Below are 19,465 nucleotides of genomic sequence, written 5' to 3'. Positions count from 1 at the left end.
AGTGGAATTTGGTTTAATTATATTCGAATTCATTGAATTGAATTGGTAAATTTTAATTCTTTATTTTTTTTATATCAAACATAAAAAAATTTCGTGCAATTGATTTATCCCAAACAAGGGTTAAAAGCTTTTCAGCATGTAACTATTTATTTACTATGAAGCTTTTAAGCCAATGGATGCAGAGTTATAATATGCTAAAGAAATAGTATTCTTAGAAACATCATATGAAGTGTAATGTCTTCTTAAAATTGTCAAAAAACAAAAAAAAAAAAAAAAAGACATAGTACATGTAAACTAGCTAGTTTGACGTAATACAATGAAATAACCGAATAATTTATTTTTAGAGATTTTTCATTTAAAATTTAAATTATAAATTTTTTTTAGCTAATGGTTTCATAGAAAGAGTTCAGCTTCTGCCGATAGAACTCTCCATAAAATGTGAGTTTATTATCAAGGCTTATGAACCGGATGATTATGAATTTTTTCTGCTAATCCATTAGTTCTAACTCAAAGTTTGCCCTCCCAAATTGACGGGTTAGTACGAGCTTTTCCAGTTCCTTTTCGGGCAGCCGTAAGGCAGACGAATTTTACAACAAAAATATTTTTATGCTAATCCTAACCTGAAAACTGAGTAAAAACCACTTAAATCGAGAGGAAATCAATTAAAATTCTCGATTTGAATTAATCGAACCCGAATTGAACCAAATCGTCTAGAAACCCTAGAATATGCTAAACTACTGTTTTTGTCCCTATAATTTTTCTCCTTTCTCTCACTTTCGTCGGCAGAACAACTGCCTCTTTCTCTCTCTTTCATCTTCTTCTCCTTCTTTCTCCGGTCACCGGAGGTAGCCGCACCACCTTCTCTTCCTCCTTCTTTCTCTTTCCTTCTCTTCTTTCCTTTCTCTTTCTCTTTCTTTCTCTCCTTTCTCTCGTTGCGTTTCTGTCTCGCTCTCCGCCACTGCCTGAACTGGTTAACACCAGTTCCTCGTGCCGTTGCATCCTCGCCGAGCACTCTTCCCCATCACCACTCTCTCTGTCGATCGCACGAGCTACGGACAAGTCACGCCTCCAGTCCCCGACTCGCCGTTCAACGCCATTAAAGATTAAATTAGATATAATTAAAATATCTCTAGAAAATATTATAGTGGACTATTTTATTATTGTTATACAGTTAATCAAGGATCCTGTTAAATAAATATAAATTTTAGTTACAGTTATAAAAATAATTTAGGAGTTCAAATAAGTATTAGTAGGAGATATAGATGAAATTTTAGTTTAATTAAGTAAAATATATATCATATAGATAAATATATATGCTTTAGTTGTTAAAAGAGTATTAGTTACCCATAATCTGTACGGATAATAATTAATAAAATATATATATTAGATAAGTAGAAAATTCTATTTTAAGGAGAACATTGTTAAGAAATTTGATAGAAATTAAATTAATTGTAGCAATTAAATATATAGGTAAATTTATTAAATTTATTCTTTAATTTATTAAAGAAACCCATTTATCTAATACAATCTTCCCTTTTATATCTGTATTTTTATTATTCATTATATACTATAAAATTAGAGTTTGTCTTTTCGCTAATCACTCTGAATAATAATAAATAGTGCATACCACTATTTGTATACATGCAGTATTCATTATTGCTACATAAATACATATATAGAATACTCCATCTTATTTTCATAAGTTAATAATAATAATAATAATTATTATTATTATTATTATTATATACAACATAGTATTATTATCATATATAAATCATATACAGTATAGTTATATGTTTATATGTTGTATATTAATTATTGTTGTGATTAATTATATTGGATGAATTGCTTGAATTATTTGTGATGTGATAATATTGTGCATTGTTTAGGGGTGAAATTGAAATGATGTTGGCCACCATAAGATTGTGAGAACGGTCTCACCCTATACCGTTGCCTGACTGGGAGATCGGTGCCCCCATATATATCTGATGATATATTATTGAAAGGATGAGCTTCTATTGTGATTATATGAAAATGCTATTGTTTGTCTACGTCGGTGCTGAGATATGTACTTGACTAGTTAAGTGTTCATTTTATAGATTTAGGAAGCATTTTGTATGATTGATTAGGGTATATGTTATTTATTATTATTCACTGAGTTGTAAAACTCATCCTTCCATTTAATTTTTCACAAGTAGTAGATCTTTGCAGATCTAGGAAAGTTCTGCATCCTTCTCCGCAGAATAAAAAGTAATTTCATAGTTCTTTTATTATTTAATTATGCAGCGTTGTGTAATAAAATGTATTCGCAGCGTGTTTTTTTTTTTTTTTAGCTCCGTGGTTAGGACGTTGTGTCATATTTATATTATGTAAATTATTGGTGTGATATTTAAAGAATATGTGAATCATATAGAAATTTTGTTACTTATATATAGACCAATTAGCCTATATTATGGATGTCGGTGGTTGAATGTTGATTTAAAGGACCGAGTTATTGTTATTTTTCTAATTATTGAAACTGGGCAAAAATATAAATTGACCGTGTCATAAAATGATAATATGGGCTTATTAATCCTAAAGTCAGTCTAATAATATAAAATTGTGTGAAATTAGGCTTACTACGAGCGGTTACCGGTAGTGACATATAAGTACTAAAAGAAAATAATTATTCTCTTCGACTAATTTTTTAAATGTCCAATAGTTATACCATCTGCTGCCAATTTCACTGTCTCATTAAATAAAATAGATCGGATTAAATTATAAAATTTCATGGATTATAAAATATTAATTCTCACTTGGCAATTTAATTTATTTACTTAAAAATTCTTTTCAGATCATATTCTGGCTAAAATAAGAATAAACTAGCATAAAGCACGGGTTTTTTAAAGTTATGATTTTTTATAAATTTTAGCAAAATTAAATTTCAATTTCAATTAGTTTTTTAAAAATTAATTTATATAATGAAAGTTTTTAATGTTAAATTCAAAATTATTCTTATATTTACTCTTCAATATGCGGATTTAAAGTTTAAAAATATTTAAATGTTAAAAGTAAAAAATATAAAGTTCTTGCAAATATAACCGTCTGTTTATCTTTAATTTTTCATCTAAAAAGTTTAAAGTTATAATATTTATTTTTCTGTTGTATAAACTTTAGTTTTGCACTTTTTTAAAAAAAATAAAAAAAATTGAACTATTAGTACAAATATTCAAAAAAGAAATTAATTTGCAGCCGATTAAAACCAATAGTTTATGTAAAAGGTTCTTACATCATTAGACAAAAGGAACTAAGTCCTAAAGTGATAGCATATAATTTTCCTATAATAAGAAATATAAAAAAATGATTACATATAAATATTTAAAATGATAGCATTATTTTTAATTGTCTATGCAAATAATAAAAATGTAAAATATTATATTTAACCTTTTCATCCATTAATACCATCTTCGTACTAGTAAAATCTTTACTATTGTTGAAAGGCACATCCCACAATCGTAATAACCTCTCTTTTATTTTCCAATCATCTTTATTTGTATTCAAATTTTCAACTATATCATACTTTTCACTTGTATTTAATAGTTTACTGCTGCAAAAACATGTTAAATAATCTTTAAAAAAAGAGATAGAAAAAAAGTTTGAGTAAGAATTGCTTAACCCGATTGGTGAAAATAGTTGAAATGCAGAAAATTCTAAATTTTTAAAGAAAAAATGAATAATATATTTAAAAGGAGGGAACAATACACTTTTATCAAAAATATAGTGATACAACTTATATATATAGTAGTGTTAAGAAAGTTAAAATGTTTTTTGAGAGTGAACAATTTAAAATTTTTTAAAAAAAGTGAATTACTACACCATTTAAAAAAAAAAAAAATTAAACGAAAACACTAATAAAACTACACAAATAACAAAACCAAACGTTAAAAACATTAATTCACTGATACAGCGTTGAAATGTTTGTGCAACTTCACAAATTTGAAGCCATTAATACATGCAAACGTTTGTTATTAAACTTTATTATTTTTTAAAAACTAATAATTAATAATAATTACTATAATCCATTAATACATTAAATACCAAATCAAATCAAACCAAAAACATTAATTCAAACCAAAACAATACATTAAATAATCTAATCAAACCAAATCAAAAACACTAATTCAAAATAAATTCAACCAAACAAATACATTAATACATTGAATAATCAAACCAAATCAAATCAGAAACGATAATTATAAATAAATTCAAATTAAACCATAACAAGTGGAAGTCTAATTGGAGAAATATGCCACATGTCAACTTTTTAGATATATATATATATATATATATATATATATGTTGATGTGGCCAATGGAGGCTATAGGGACCAAATATTTGAGATATAAATAAAATAAAAAATATCTTTTGCTATAAAAAAAATATTGATGTGGCCAAATATATAAATTCATCTATAAACATTTTAAAAAACTCTTGTGACACTTCAAATTTTACAAGGAATCTATTGTACCCCTCAATTTGTAAAATTTGCAAACATTACGCACATCTAACGAAGAGCTTGTATTTCAAATCCTTTAAGGCAAGTGAATTGTAAAAAAAAAAAATTTATTTTAATCTTTAAATGATAAAATAATAACTAAAAGCTTAAGAATTAAAAAAAACAAAAGCACAAACCGTAGAGATTAAACGCGGAAAATTCAACCTGACCTGATAGAATCACAAAACCAAAACAAATTGAAAATGGCCAAATGCATAAATGCATAATTTGCTTACGTACTTTTGCCGAAAAATCTTGTGATCCCTATAACTTGTGAATGGTTCATTATGATTTTATATATTTTTTTTATTTTGTATATGTTATAGACCTTGTCACGCTGGAGAAGTAAGTGAAGAAACACGCACTTCAGTGGAGAATGAGTGCTTCCTAAATCATCCAAGGTGGCTTTTTCTTTTTTTTTTTTAATTTTAAATAAATTTTGTCGCTTTTGGATTTAGAAAAGAAAATCCAGAAAAGAAGAGGAAAAAAGATTTTTAACTTTCAATAATAATGCAATTAGCTTTTCATTTTCATAAATTATTTTGTGTTTGTTTTTGTTTTGTTATTCTTTAACACATAATAAAACTCTCTCTCTCTAAGAACACCTCGTTCCTTTTATGATCAATCATCAATGGCCTGTATGCTACAACTTCTTGAATTTAGAGATTCAATGGAGGGAAAAAAAGAAAGAAAGGATCTTTACTGGAGCGCGCATGCAGTTATTTGTTGGTGCGGTTTGCTCTGCTCTTGAGTAGCATAAGAGAATTTTTAAGATTGTTCTGGGACTCTTTCCGATGGATTTTGCTTCTTTATTGAAAATTTTAACTCGAAATAGGGAATTGAAAGGTGGGTTTTTGGTTCTTGGGTGTTACTCTCCAGTTTTTAATGTTTTTGGGTTGTTCTTGTTGTTTGGTCTGGGATTGAAGTTGATGCAATTTACTTGGCAAAGTTAAGGGTTTGATTCAATTTTTTTGTGAAATAAGAGGAAAATCAGGTGAAACAACACGTGTGTTTTGTTCAAAAAAAGGGTTTGATAAAGTATGTGGTTCTAAAATGATTTCTTGCCAGAGTAATCCATTGGAATTATTGGATAATTCAAAGTCCGGAACTGAGGATAATAATCTGTTCAAAAAGAAGGAACCTGTGAAGACAAAATGATTCAAGCGATGACAATGAGGAAGTTGATACTTTGTTGAAGATGAGGAATTTGCTGTAATGGCATTGAGAAGATTGGTTTTTATTTTTATTTTATTTTATTTTTTGTCTTTTTTTGAGTCCTATTTAAAGTCAATATAAAAAAATACTAAAAAAGGTGTGTTGATATGTATTACAGCTGTTGTGTCTGTGAATTTAGGCATGGCTACGGTTTCGAAACACAACCGAAAATTTCCGGTTCTGGTTTCGGTTTAGAATCGAACGGTTCTAGTTTCTGTTTTGGTTCCTTAACGGTTCCAAAACCGAAGGTTCCGATCGGTTCTCCGACCCGTTTTCCGAAAAATCGGATAATTTTAAATTTTAAATTTAGAAGACTAGTTTTCAAAATTTAAAAATTTGTGAAATTATTTCTAAAAGAAAAATACACTTAAAAATTTTAAAAATGTATCAATTAAATTTTTTTTTTTGAAAAGACTTGAACTTAATTATTTTTTTAAAAAAAGTCTTCTAACTGAATTTTTTTTTTGTTTAAAAAAATTGGAACATAATGTTTTTAAAAAAAAAACAAAGCCCACATAGTTCTTACTTACCTTATATCAATTTCACCCATTTTACGTTATTCGTTATTTCTACCACCGGTTGATATTCCCGTTTAGGACCCATCGTAAAGATCATATAAATCTTCATTTTCTTTTAGATTTTCTTGTGCTCTTAGTTCGGCCTTGCTCCAATCATCCACGCATGATTGTGCTTCTAGTGAATAGAGTGTCATACGAGATCGTGTTTCATCAAGTATGTTTCCTCCTTGACTAAAAGCTTGTTCAATCGCAACAGTGGAGACCGAAGCTGCTAAAACTTGTTTTGCAATTAAAGAAAGTATTAGAAATGCAGTATGTTTATCATCAAAAGCACGAAATGCAATAATTCTTTTTTGAATTTTTTAATCATTATCAATCCAATGACATGTAATGCCCATATAAGAATGCATTTGCCAATGATCACTCCAAATATCACAACAAATTGAAACACGAATTTTCATTTCAGAAAATAAAAGCTAACTTTTTTTTTTCCTTTTTTATATAAAGAAATAATAGTTCGTTTTACAGTATTTCTTGGCACTCTTTTAGCAGAAAGATTTAAAACTTTTTGACAATATTAATCAAAACCTACTTTTTCACTAAAACTAAAAGATAAATGTTCTATAGAAATCATTTTTACTAATTCTTCTTTTTGTTTTTTTTCAGAATATTGAAATAAAAAAAGGTTAGAAGATGTGTGCCCGGAAATTTGTGTTTAAGACCGATCAGCTCCTATTTTTGTTGGATGTTTTGTTTCCAAATGCTTCCAAAATGATCCATAGCAGCCCGATTGTTTAAATTTATAAGATTTTCCACAATAATTGCAAATTACATCGAACATTTTGTCACCTTTGAATTTTTTCATGAAATGAATGGCGAATATATCGGAACTCTGTCTTGCTCTTCGAAGAAGTTGTGTACCTTGCTCTTACTCTTCCTCTTCCTTTTGTTGTAATTGCTCATTATTAAATTCAGATTCTTGAGTTGAAATTTCCATATTTTCATTTGAATATCGTTCAAAATTAAATCGGTTGGGAGTGAAATCGAAGATGTCATTTGTAAGGATAGATTAATATTAATTTTCTCCAATCTTTCCCTTGCCCTTAGCAGAATTTGAGTTTCCTCCACTTGCTATTATATGAAAATAATATATAATTTGAAAAATTGAATAAAAAAATTAGAGAGAATAATTAGAGATTGAAATTAGAGATTGTAATTTGAATAAATTAATTCATAATAAATTGTGAATGAAAATTATGGAGACTGTAGAGTAGAAAAGAATAATATAGAGTAAAGTGTAATACAGTGTAGAGAGAGTAGATATTTTTATGCGAGGAAATTGTAAATGGAATGGAATGAGATATTTATAATAAATCCAAAAAAATCATTTTTCCACAAATACCCTTGAAACTAGTCGTTATGTAGCCGTTTATAGTTGTTGAGAGGAGTAATTAAGAGATTTCACAACAAAATGTAAAAAAAAAAAAGAGATACTGACAGTTTGTAATGGCTAGAACCATCGGTTCGAACCGGTTCAAACCAGCTAGAAAACAGGCAGTTCCATCCTGTTTCGACCGGTTTTTGGAACTGCCAGTTTGCGGTTCCCAGAATAATGAAACCGGAACTGAACCGTATACCTCCAATTTCGGTTCTGGTTCGGACCAATTCTGAACCACTAGTTCCGGTTCTGGGAACCGTAATATGGCCATGTTCATCTGTGATAACTACGAATGCGTCAGAGCTTCTTTGCCGGCTCATGGCGAGTACAACTCACGCATGCAAAGTAGCCAGTGAAGGATGTAATACATACAAAATAAAAAAGTATAAAATCCTAGTGAGTTTTTCATAATTATAAGGGGCCAAAAGGTTTTTCAGCGAAAATATAGGGAGCAAATTATGCATTTGGGCAATTGAAAATACAAATGGTAAGGATTAGGAGATTTGACATTTTCGCATGTTATCATTATTGGAAACAGAATGTTTTCTTACTTAAAAGTTAAAATCTTAGTCACACTTTCTTATCCTTCTATTGATCAATAAACGCAGCAAAAGATTCGATTACATTCTAATAAACGACCGAAAGTCCGTTCCTTCACCTGCCGTAGACCTTAAGCTAAAGGCCAGGAGCAGAGGAAGTGACAAACTAACTAAACGGTCCCTAGATAACATTCAATTTGCTGGCCAGTTTTATCATGTAAACACCTGATTCTCTGGTTAGAGTTCTAACATTAAAGCCGTTGTTGAAGAAGAGCTAGTTGGTTTATTTTATTTTATGAATTTTTATGGTGACTGAAACAATAGTGAATATTGAATTTTGTTGAATCAGAAAGATTGAAGAAAAAAAAAAGAAACAAATGGATTTGTTTTCAGTTAAATTTTGCAGAAAAAATAAATAATTATCAAATAGACATAAATAAATTCACCTTTTAATTTTATTACTTTTAACTTTGTAACTCCCTTAATTTTTACTATGGCTCATTGAATAATTTCAACTTTTAAAATTACAATTATTAAACACATCAACTTATAAAATTTTTTATTTAATATTTCAACTTACAAAATTAAATCAATGAAATACCTATTAGATGATTGAAAATTATAAAAAACTATTATTTCAAAAATTGTGTTAGCTACACATCGAATCAATATTGTTTATATAGAAACTTTGTTAGCATGATAAAGCATACAGTAATACCAAAATTCAAAACTTTAAGCTTTAGGGATACAATAAAAAACTCTCTCGAAATTCCACAAGATAAAAATAACACAATTCATTTTGAATTTCTATATTTAGCCATATATGTTAAGTATTAATAATATTTCCTGTCTCCTCCCTATAATTGGAAGCCTCAATTTCCATGCCTCTCAATTTTTCCATTTATAAGAAGCTCGCGCGTTTAAAATTATTGGGAAAAAATTTAAGTTTTACTCTAACTATTAAAAAAAACACTCAAAAATTCCAATAATTTCTGATCAGTTAGCTACCACAAACATCTGGGGGCTTTATTCTGGGCCCATATGATCCGGCCAAGTCACAATCCGATTGTTAGGCCTAAATTTCACACGGGCCCATGACATGAGAAACGCCCCTGTACTCCTAATGCTCCACCCTTCTTCTTCCTTTTCTCTTATGACCGTGAAATTGATCAAAAGTTGTAAATGGAAAAGAGACAAAGAAATTAGTTTTTCACGAAAATATTAGGGAAAGAAAACGTGATTAAATTTAGCTGATCTAGAAAAGGATCTTCAGTGTGTGATAAATGAACCACCAAGCTTTGTGATATGGCATAATCCCAAGGAGTAGCAAACGGTGCTGGCTACAGAGTAGAGGTAACCGCAAGCATTTCCGAACATCCTTCCATGGCTAAAAATGCGGGCTTGTTCAGTGCATTAATGCTTACACTATCGTCCTAAATAAATGTAGAGTATAAAGAAACTCAAAATTTATACAACCAGACCATGACAGTGTCAAATGCAGGATGTCCAGTGAAAACAACAGAAAGGACACATAATTTGAACTTCAGGATGGAGAAACTTACATTTTGCCCATCTCAAACATCCTTCCCAGTATGAATCTTCGATTCGCTTATGGATATGCCCGGAGAATGGATGCTGATCAAAAGATGCAGCATTAGCATATGATATTCGTATATAAGAAAATACACAGATTAAAGTTCTTCTAAATGGCCTTCCTCAAAATTAACAATCATATAAAACTATGTGAATGAAAGTCAAGAAAGCTTTGCGGAGTTTACATGTTGAGACCAACACGATATTGCACAAGCTTCAGACCAATGTTTTATGATCTAGTGTACAATCTTGTCTTACAGATCCTTAGATTAATAGATAACTTCTTTATGAAGCATAGTTGCCTTCCTCTTTTTGGGGAAAATATCTCTAATTTAAAGAGACATGAGGAAGAATAAGAAAATAAAAAACATATATACAAAGAATATTCCTGAATTCTGTCCATGAGTTCTCTATTTAAAGTAGAGAACCTCCTGACCACTGTATGTTTCAAATTTTAAGAGCATTGAGGAAATTCTACTTCCTTCCAACATAAGCTGCCAATTTAGACAAGTCTGGAATCCAAAATGATAGCTCAGAAGAACCAGTTGCAAACATAAGACTTCCAGGGGCCCATTTTATTACATGAGGCTCAGTTTCATAGGTCATCCAACTCACAACCTGGAGAGCATAGAAAAGATAACATGTTACTGCATCCACTAACAACTGATCAAAAATATTAAAGGAGAACTAAGAAGGGGGAAAAAAAAAAGAAGAAGAAAGAAAAACAATGCAAGTTATACTATACGCATAGGATGTTTTCTCATACATTATACCAAGTCGCTATACCTCTTTGTTTGCCTAGAAGGCAAGCTGGAATTACAGAGAATTCATATCAATGTTATTGGAAGGGGTCCAGACAGATTTGGCACAGGTGTTCAACTCAAAATTAGCAAGTCTCATTCAATTAGAAAAACAATGTCAATGATATTCCAAATTTAAGAGTCGGTTACTTCTTAATTTTCCACAGCTAAACACCTGCATAGCTAGTTACTAGATCACAACTAGATTTTAGAAATTATTTGTCTACTTCTACTACAAGAAAACCAATCCTTCAAACCACAAGGCTTCTTCAGAAATTTCTTGTTTAACATTCAAAATAATCACTAAAAGCTATGGTCATCACAATGTCCAATAATCACTGGAAATATACTTAATTATTTATGGTCATCACCATGTCCAATATTTTCAGCATTATAATTTTGTACCTCTACATTCTTGGATATGAAATTTCAAATATTGAACCTACTAAAATACATCTGAACTTTTCAAGTTCTTGCTATTTAGCGGTCAAATTGAAAATGCGTGCTCTATTCAAATTGGTTATACTGAGTACTAATAACTATGGAAAATATATTATCGACCAATATACAAGATGTGAGGGCGTAATAGGAATCTTGTCTTAAGAAAAGGATCAGGATTTAATCTTGGGTAATAAAATATCAGTGCCTAAGTCATAACCATGACAAAGTAAAAAGGATCTTCTCAAGTTTTTATTATCCATCCTCCAAGGCTAATGTATTAGCATGCCTAGGGCTGAGGTGCACACATGCTCAGTATTTGTGCCTCAACTACATGCAGGAAAGGCTCACTCTGGAGCAGCCTTGGGCTTAGGCACACCTGTGTTTTTCTTTACATATCTTTTTTCCTGCTGATCTAACTAATTTGTGAGTCCATGTTCCAGATCTTTTTAAAAAGTAAATATTCTTCAAAGGATCCTATTTATTAAAACCTTTTTCAAAAAGGGAAATTTGGAACTATGCTATTCCAACTGCTACTACAAAAAATTTCACATAAAAAGCAGTACTTATTTATTAGGGTTGATTCTTTGGTTTAGCTTTCAAATACACTTACATATTTATAGCTTTCAAATATGTTACATATTTATAACATATTTGGAGTTAAAACACTTACATATTGCATTTTTCGGGTTTTTTTTATATAAAAAAGTTGATGAAATTTAGTAATAGTTTGTTGTCCTTTGTTATATACATGTCCAAAATTCTTACTTCTAGAATTTACAACAAAATTTGGCTTTTGTTTGTGATTTGCCCAAATAGCAGTTGCTGAAATATGATGGGTACGGTATGTACTTTGCTAAATTTATAGCTAGGTAAGTTGATTTGCTACATGTTTAGTAAGCATATATGGAATTCTACATCTTTTAGACAATATGTGATTAGTATTTAGTTTATAGATTATTATTCAACAAGAAACATATTCTTTTTTTTTTTTAATGTCAATATGAACCTTGTATCCACGAAGGATGCACCTGACTGCACGCTTTGCACCTCAAGCTCCAAGACCCTCTGAACTTTACCGCACGTTTGGCCTTTAACAAAACTGAGCCTGAATTATCCATTTTGATTTACTGAGTACTACTATATTCCACCAAAGATTATTTGACCAAATACAGCGTTAACAACGTAAGGAACGCTATGTATTGGTTAACAAGGAAATAGGAACTATGATAATCTGCAAAGGAAGATAGAGAGTGGGAGTGGGTTGTTCAAAGATGAATGAGATAAAAGAAAGTGACTTATCGTACTTCTTTCCCACTCCTTACACTCCAAGCATGGACTCGACCATCACCTGAGCCTGTCAAGAATCAGAAGCCAAGAAAGTTATTTCTAGTCAAAACAGGTAATATTCTGTAGAACCAAAGTAATTTTGAGTTTGACAAAAGCAACATGCCAATTTTTATTGGTTGAAATGGTCTCATTGAATAGTAATATCATGGCAAGGATTTTATGGAGACAATCTCCATTTCCATTTCCATTTCCAGCCTATAAATGATTTACATTAACAGAATGATTGTGCACAAAAAGCCCCAAAAACCTAGCAGTTCCAACCCAAATCCCTGGCCCCTAAAGTAAATAAAAAAATAAATAACAGAGGAACAGAGAGAGAAGAATCAGTCATTTACTAGCACATCTAACAAAAAAATTTACTAGCAATTCAATAAGTAAATTTTTTTGACAAGGATTACTTTTGTAAGTCAGAAAGTTTGACAAGAATATTTTACGGCATTGAAACTTAAGAATCAACTAAAACGATGCAAGTTAGTGTCCCCAAAAAAAAAACATATTGACACAGATGAAATATACCTGATGCAACAAACATTCCCTCAGGACTGACAGATGCCTCTAATGTAGAGTTGGTGGAGACTGGCTTCACATTTTATGTTGATAACTAATACAACCAAAGTAGGACAAAGGGGCTTACTGAAGCATACATAAATAACCAGCCTAAAATCTTCAAATTCAATAAATAAAAAAATAAAAAAAGATCTAAGCGAAAGTTTTAAGTGCTGAACTCACAAGTGTGCCACGGAATGAATCAAGCACATGAATATGCCCATCCATAGTTGTCAGGAGCATAAGTCTCCCATCATTGCTAAACTTTACAACATGTGCATCAGATACATCTCCCCCGACAGAAAAGATATCAAAAGGTCCCTAAAAGAATTTGAGTTTTCAATTTTAAGTGCACGCTAAATAGTTTTGAAGTTTGAAACAGCCATTGTAATTGCTAACCATCCGTAATTCTTCAGGTCTAAATCCTAACCTTTTCATACTTGCGAGAGTCAAACATTCTTATGTATCCTCCAAAGGCAATTGCAAATACCAACCCTTGATCATCATATGCTATGGCAGGCCTTCCTTGTACTCGTAAAAGACCCTAGAACAAAGATAACAGATCAGAATTGGAAGGAAGGAAAGCTTACTTTTCTAAGGTTCTATATCCTGAGATATCAAACCTGACACTTTTCAGCTCGTTGATCCCATAGTAGAACAGTCCGGTCAAGAGAACCAGAGATAAAACATTCTTTCCGAGAACACAAACTTAGCGAGACAACCCTTCAGATAAATTCATGAAACGTCAATTTATGACACAAGATATGTGCAATATGAGCAATCACTTCAAATTGTAAGTAAATGTCACTGCACCAAAGACCAAACCTGTCATGATGACCTTTAAAATACCGCAAGTATTTGTTATCATTTAACGAGAGAAGCCGCAGAGATTCTGAACCGATGAATCAAATAAATAAATGATCTAAACATAGTATGATCTCCAGATACAAATGAATATCTAATCTTAGCAAATAAGATAAATTATCCAAACTGTAATCTCACAAGGAAAATGTTATTCTCATAAGCATACCATCCCATCCATTTTTTGAGGAGTATATAACAGTTGTAGGATGAGAAGTAGAGCAAACCAGATCAACCCCATACTTTTTGCTATTGATAGTTTTTAAACATCTGAAAATGGAAAAGACATCTCAGTAATTTATGTGACAAAATAAAACCATTTGACAGTACAAAATAAAACACAGATGATAAAAGTTTATGACATATATAAACAATCAGATAAACAATATTGTACAGCTTTGGAGGTCATAATAGGACTAAAAAGCTGCATGGCTCAAATAACTTCACCGCATGTAAGTGAGACACAAAATAACACAAGGATAATTTATTCAAAAACAATGGCAAACGGGGCAAAATGATAGGGAAGAACTTGCACAATCATATATATATTTAACAAGAGCAAAGCAGAGCAAACACAACCCAGCAGGTATTCAGAGTTTGTTATATTTAAAAAAAAAAAAAAAAAAAAAAAAAAAAAAAAAAAGGAGGTGCATAATCACATGTTCCACAAACACAAACAATATGTACCACGATACAGAAGACGATCACTTGGTCATAACCCCAATAAAGCTAGCTCTGGACTAACATTCGGGTTTAAAGTGAACACAGGCGGGATGCTATGGAAACAAACTAGTGGCAACCTTAAAAATCAAACAAGAAAAACAACTTTAACGACTCAAACTGAAAATATAGCCTGCAGATTAACTTATACCTATGTAAAATGAGGCAAGAAAACATGAGGCTTACGTTGCACTGGCAACATCATAATTTTGGTATGATTCTAGTTTCAGTATCTATAAATTCTAATTGGTTAGATCCATTTTTATGGTGATTTAATTTTGGTAGCTCTAGAAAGAACCATTTTATTAGAATCTCTAAAAATTTATAATTTCTCATTTGTTAGCGCAATTAATAAATGACGAAGGATAAATATCATACTTAGCGACAAATATTTTCTCATTTTTAATAATTAATTTTGAAAATACGAAACTCTTATAATTTTAAATAATTTTCAATATTGCAAGTAAATAGTAGAAAATGAATTATTTAAAAATTTTCTTTTAAAAAATAAGCGAAATTAACAACAGACAAACTTTGAATTCCATAAAGATAATAGTAAAATATTGCTATTCACGAGCCAAAAGTTAAAATTGAAAGTATGACATAACAGAAAATCCATCTTTTTTTATCAGCAAATAAATTTTTTCATATTATTAAAAAAGAGAAAATAAAAAAAAATTTAACTAATTCAAAAATCTAAAACAGAAAATCCATCATAATGTGTATGTATCACTAAATATAACACAACTTCAAGAAATTATCACTTACTTCTTTGCATATTACTTTTAAATTTAAAGGCAACTTTTTAGTTTTAAAAAACATTGAAAATTGGACATGAATGAATAAGTTAATAAAAATTTAGAGTTGGTTCTAAAATACACTAAAATTTGATTTGGAAAAATACTGTTAAAATTTTGAAATTAAGATTTGGTTTGGAATTTCGATTTGGATTGAAATATTCTGATCCAAGTTACACACCTAGTTAAGACATAAAATCCTAACAAACATGGAATAACAGTACTTTCGTTTCAGCAAAATAATTTAATTCTAGTTAAGCATTGTTCTTAATCTTGCCTTTTTGAAAACCCAAAAAATATATAGCTTCCATCAATTTCTTTTGTGAACCCATTAAGTACGTGTGTTTACATATCAAGTTCCTCTAATTTGTGTCTCCCATCTTGGCTCCTTCATGATGTAAGTGGGATTTCAAAACCACTGCTTTTGTGTGTAGTTTTCGTGAGCAGAAGCCAAAAGAAAAAGAAAAGGAAAATCATCCATGAGTAGGTGACACACTATTATTGTAGTGAGATCAGAAAATTGATTTCAATATTCCCTTGTAAAGTATGAGAAAGAAAGAACTTTCCCTAGTAAAATTGTGGCTCATTCTCTGAAAGAGGAATAGAGATGACATAACCTCATGCACTACATGGATAGTTAGATGCTATATATTGTAAAATAATTAATATTCAGTTGTTTTTGTGGAAAGAAAACGCAAGAAAGAATGAAAGAGTTATTGATGATGGCCTTCTTCTATGTAAAAAGATGAAAAGTAAATCATAATTACTATCATTTTATTATATTTACCTTTCTCTTCCATTTGCGTTTACTCTCCTGCATGGTAACAGTGAAATGAGTTTTTCTATTCAATTTTCCCACTGTAGTGCATTCTATTATTCTTCGTATATAAATAATGTTAATTACCACAATATAATTATATTTGAAACCCTAAGATTTCTAATCAATTGGTTTTATTAACTTACCTCTCGGAGCGAATGGAAAATAGTCGAGAACATTCGAGTTACCTGAATAGGATCTGAATATCTCGATGTTAATAAAAAAAGAAAAAAGAAGTTAACTTGCTAAGAGGAATCATGGTTCATTCATTAACCTGCAGAAATCAAGAATATTGAATGCCTTGTTTAGTATAAGACAAGTACAAGAGTTAACTTGCAAACCCAAAGTTGTTTCTTTTTATTGAATGTTGAAGCTCACTACACTGCATATAATTAACATCTGATTCTCTTCTTCTCTTCCATTTTTATTTCTCTGAGTAAAAAGGTTAATTATTATATATCACTATAAACGACATATAGAATTTTGCCCCTGAAATCCCTAGTAGCTCATGGCTTCATGGCTTCACTATAAACGACAATAGTGCAGAGAATATCTTCTAGTCTGGCTTCATGGCCTGATGAAGAACAGAACAGAAACCATATCAACATTAAAAGAATAACCAAACCCCACAAAATGAACTCTATATCACACAACCCCTCATTTTATTATTACCATTCATTCATTCATTCATTCATCACATCCCTTCTCTCCTTTTTCTTACTTTCTTTCTTTCTTTCTTTCTTTCTTTCTTTCTTTCTTTCTTTCCATCCATTATATCACTTCATCCATGCTCTCTTTCTGAGACTCTGATAAATTAAATCATATCCTTGTCATGCCTTTTGATCCAAGTAATTCCACTGATGCCCTTCCTTTCTAAACCCTCTTTTGTCCCTTACCTTTTTATGCATCTTTCTATCTATTTTTGTCAACTTTAGTCCTTCTCTTTCATATATTTCTCTGATATATATATATATATATATATATATATATCATCCCTTCTTCTCTATTCTTACCCTTCTCATCATCATCCATATGCCTCTTTTTTTAATATATATAAATCCATTTCTCTGCATATCTTGCAACTTTCCTTTCTTTCTTTTTCTTGAAAAAAGAAAACAGAAAAGAGAAACTTTTTGTTGGTTTCTCTTTGTTTTCTTCATAATTTCTTAATCATGGGCTCTAATCAGCAGCAAGTGCAGCAACAACAACACCACCAACTAGCAAATGAGGAGAATAGCGGCGTTGGATCAGCTAAAGGAAGCTTTCTTTGCAGGAAAACTAGGAGAAGATGGACTCCAACACCTGACCAGATAAGAATACTGAAGGAACTTTATGATAACCGTGGAGTTAGGTCTCCAAATGCAGATCAGATTGAAGAAATCTCTGCTAGGCTTAGACAGTACGGTAAAATTGAAGGCAAGAATGTCTTTTATTGGTTTCAGAACCATAAAGCTCGTGAGAGGCAAAAGAAACGTTTCACAACTGATGTACCCATGCAACAACAACAACAACAACAGCAACAACAACAACAACAACAGCAACAGCAAAGTACTGCTTCTGCTACTGTTAAACCAGATCAAGATCTTTCTTTCTACAACAAATACCCTAGTTTTACTTCTCCTGGTTTGTTTTTTTTTAAATTTCTTTACTCTTTTCTCTTAATTCCTTGGAATTATTTTTCAATTTTCCTTCCATCTCTTGGTATTTCTTCACTTTATTTTCATTTTCTTGGTATTGTTTCTCTTTTCTTTTCATTTTCTTTGTATTTTTCACTGTATTTTCATTTTTTTTCTTTTTTTTATCTTATCTTTTGTTTAGTTGGTATCATTTTCAATTTTGCTTTCGTTTCTTGGCATTTTTCCGTTTTATTTTCATTTCTTGCAAAATTTTCCTTACTTCTTTTTTGGTTTTTTTTTTTTAATGATGTGGGTTTTTTTTTCCGCTTTTACAGGGTTTTCTTCTTCTGCATCTCCATCTTCAAATTCTGGGTTTACTGTTGGACAGATGGGAAATTATGGGTATGGATATGTAACAATGGAAAAGAGTTTTAGGGTAAGTAATGATGACCAAGAAAGGGTTTATGGCTTTGTGTCTTGATCTTCATATATATATATATATATATATATATAGAGAGAGAGAGAGAGAGAGAGAGAGAGAAAGAGAGAGAGAGAGAGAGAGATTGATGAAGTTGGTGTAGTGCACTTATAAAAATGTACTGTGTCTTTGCTTCTTATTAAAATGGCAACAACGACATAAAAGTCATCCCTGTGTGGTTCATTTATACATATAAAAAAAAATAAGATTTAAAACATGAAAATTTATCTTCTTGAAACATCCATAAAAGGGCAAAAACTTTTTGGTTTCCATACGTCAAAATGGTATATGTATTTTCCTTTTATTGCTATGAACAAATATGATAAAGGGTATGAATATAGTTTTAGTTTTTTCTTTTATTTTTTCCTTTTCTGGTAAAATTATTATCATTATTATTATAATTTTCTTGAAGCAGGAGTGTTCAATATCAGCTGGTGGATCCATGAGCTCTAACCATGGATGGGTTGGGATTAATGAAAATCCTTATAGCAGTGGATCATCTAGTTACTCATATTTTGACAAGCAAAAATCAAGTTATATGGAAACCCTATTTGAACATCATGATGAAGAACAAGAAGAAGAACAAGAAGCAGAAATTGAAACTCTCCCTCTCTTCCCTACACAAAGAGAAGACATTAATGGCTTCTGCAGCAACATAAAGCACAACCCTCTTTCTTACTCTCAGTGTCACAATTGGTATGATTCTGCTCAAGAAAGAAACAACAACACTTTCTGTACTACTTCATTAGAGCTTAGCCTCAACTCGTACACTGCTAATGGGCAGGGACCAGATTCTATCTAGTTAATAATAATCGAATATATTTATATATGTATGTATGTAATTCTTCACTTAAATTATATTTAGGTACTAATAATTAATTAATTAATCATATATGGATCTATTTTCTTTTATGTTCTTAATTAAGCAATGTAGCATGTGATTTTCTTTGCTTTGACATGTGTCAGGCAAAGAACTTAATTAATTATTAGGTAATTATCTTCCCTAACCATGTGTTTTTCAATACGTTATGTTGTTGTTTTGTTTGCAATGAACTGAGCTACATATATATACAGTTCATGACAAGAATCTAATTAATTAATGAGTACAAACAAAGTCACACTGTCTTGTAATGATTATAATAATCAATAATAATAATAATAATAGAGATAGTTTTGTGTCACATTCACTAAATAAATGAAATTAC

General features: G+C 30.5%; 1 protein-coding gene and 1 pseudogene across 2 annotated transcripts; one reads left to right on the top strand and one right to left on the bottom strand.

Annotated features, from left to right (window-relative positions):
• Positions 1 to 9,988: 9,988 nt before the first annotated feature.
• Positions 9,989 to 16,149, bottom strand: LOC149496656 (protein ANTHESIS PROMOTING FACTOR 1-like; annotated as a pseudogene). Its single transcript, XR_016320515.1, has 9 exons — positions 16,137 to 16,149; positions 14,002 to 14,121; positions 13,797 to 13,863; positions 13,595 to 13,694; positions 13,402 to 13,515; positions 13,155 to 13,292; positions 12,942 to 13,026; positions 12,383 to 12,432; positions 9,989 to 10,455 (listed from the first exon to the last, which is right to left on the bottom strand). The product of XR_016320515.1 is annotated as a protein ANTHESIS PROMOTING FACTOR 1-like (transcript).
• Positions 16,150 to 17,338: 1,189 nt separating this feature from the next.
• Positions 17,339 to 19,062, top strand: LOC105628893 (protein WUSCHEL). Its single transcript, XM_089720612.1, has 3 exons — positions 17,339 to 17,789; positions 18,118 to 18,218; positions 18,676 to 19,062. The coding sequence occupies exons 1-3, from the start codon at positions 17,339 to 17,341 to the stop codon at positions 19,060 to 19,062; spliced, it is 939 nt and encodes a 312-aa protein (XP_089576738.1).
• Positions 19,063 to 19,465: the final 403 nt, after the last annotated feature.

This window comes from Jatropha curcas, chromosome 4 (genome assembly GCF_041381405.1).
Source record: "Jatropha curcas cultivar XTBG-Jc1 chromosome 4, XTBG_Jcur_1.0, whole genome shotgun sequence".
NCBI classification, from domain to species: Eukaryota; Viridiplantae; Streptophyta; class Magnoliopsida; order Malpighiales; family Euphorbiaceae; genus Jatropha; species Jatropha curcas.
Note: the sequence above shows the minus strand (reverse complement) of the source record. Positions and strands in the feature narration are given on the sequence as shown.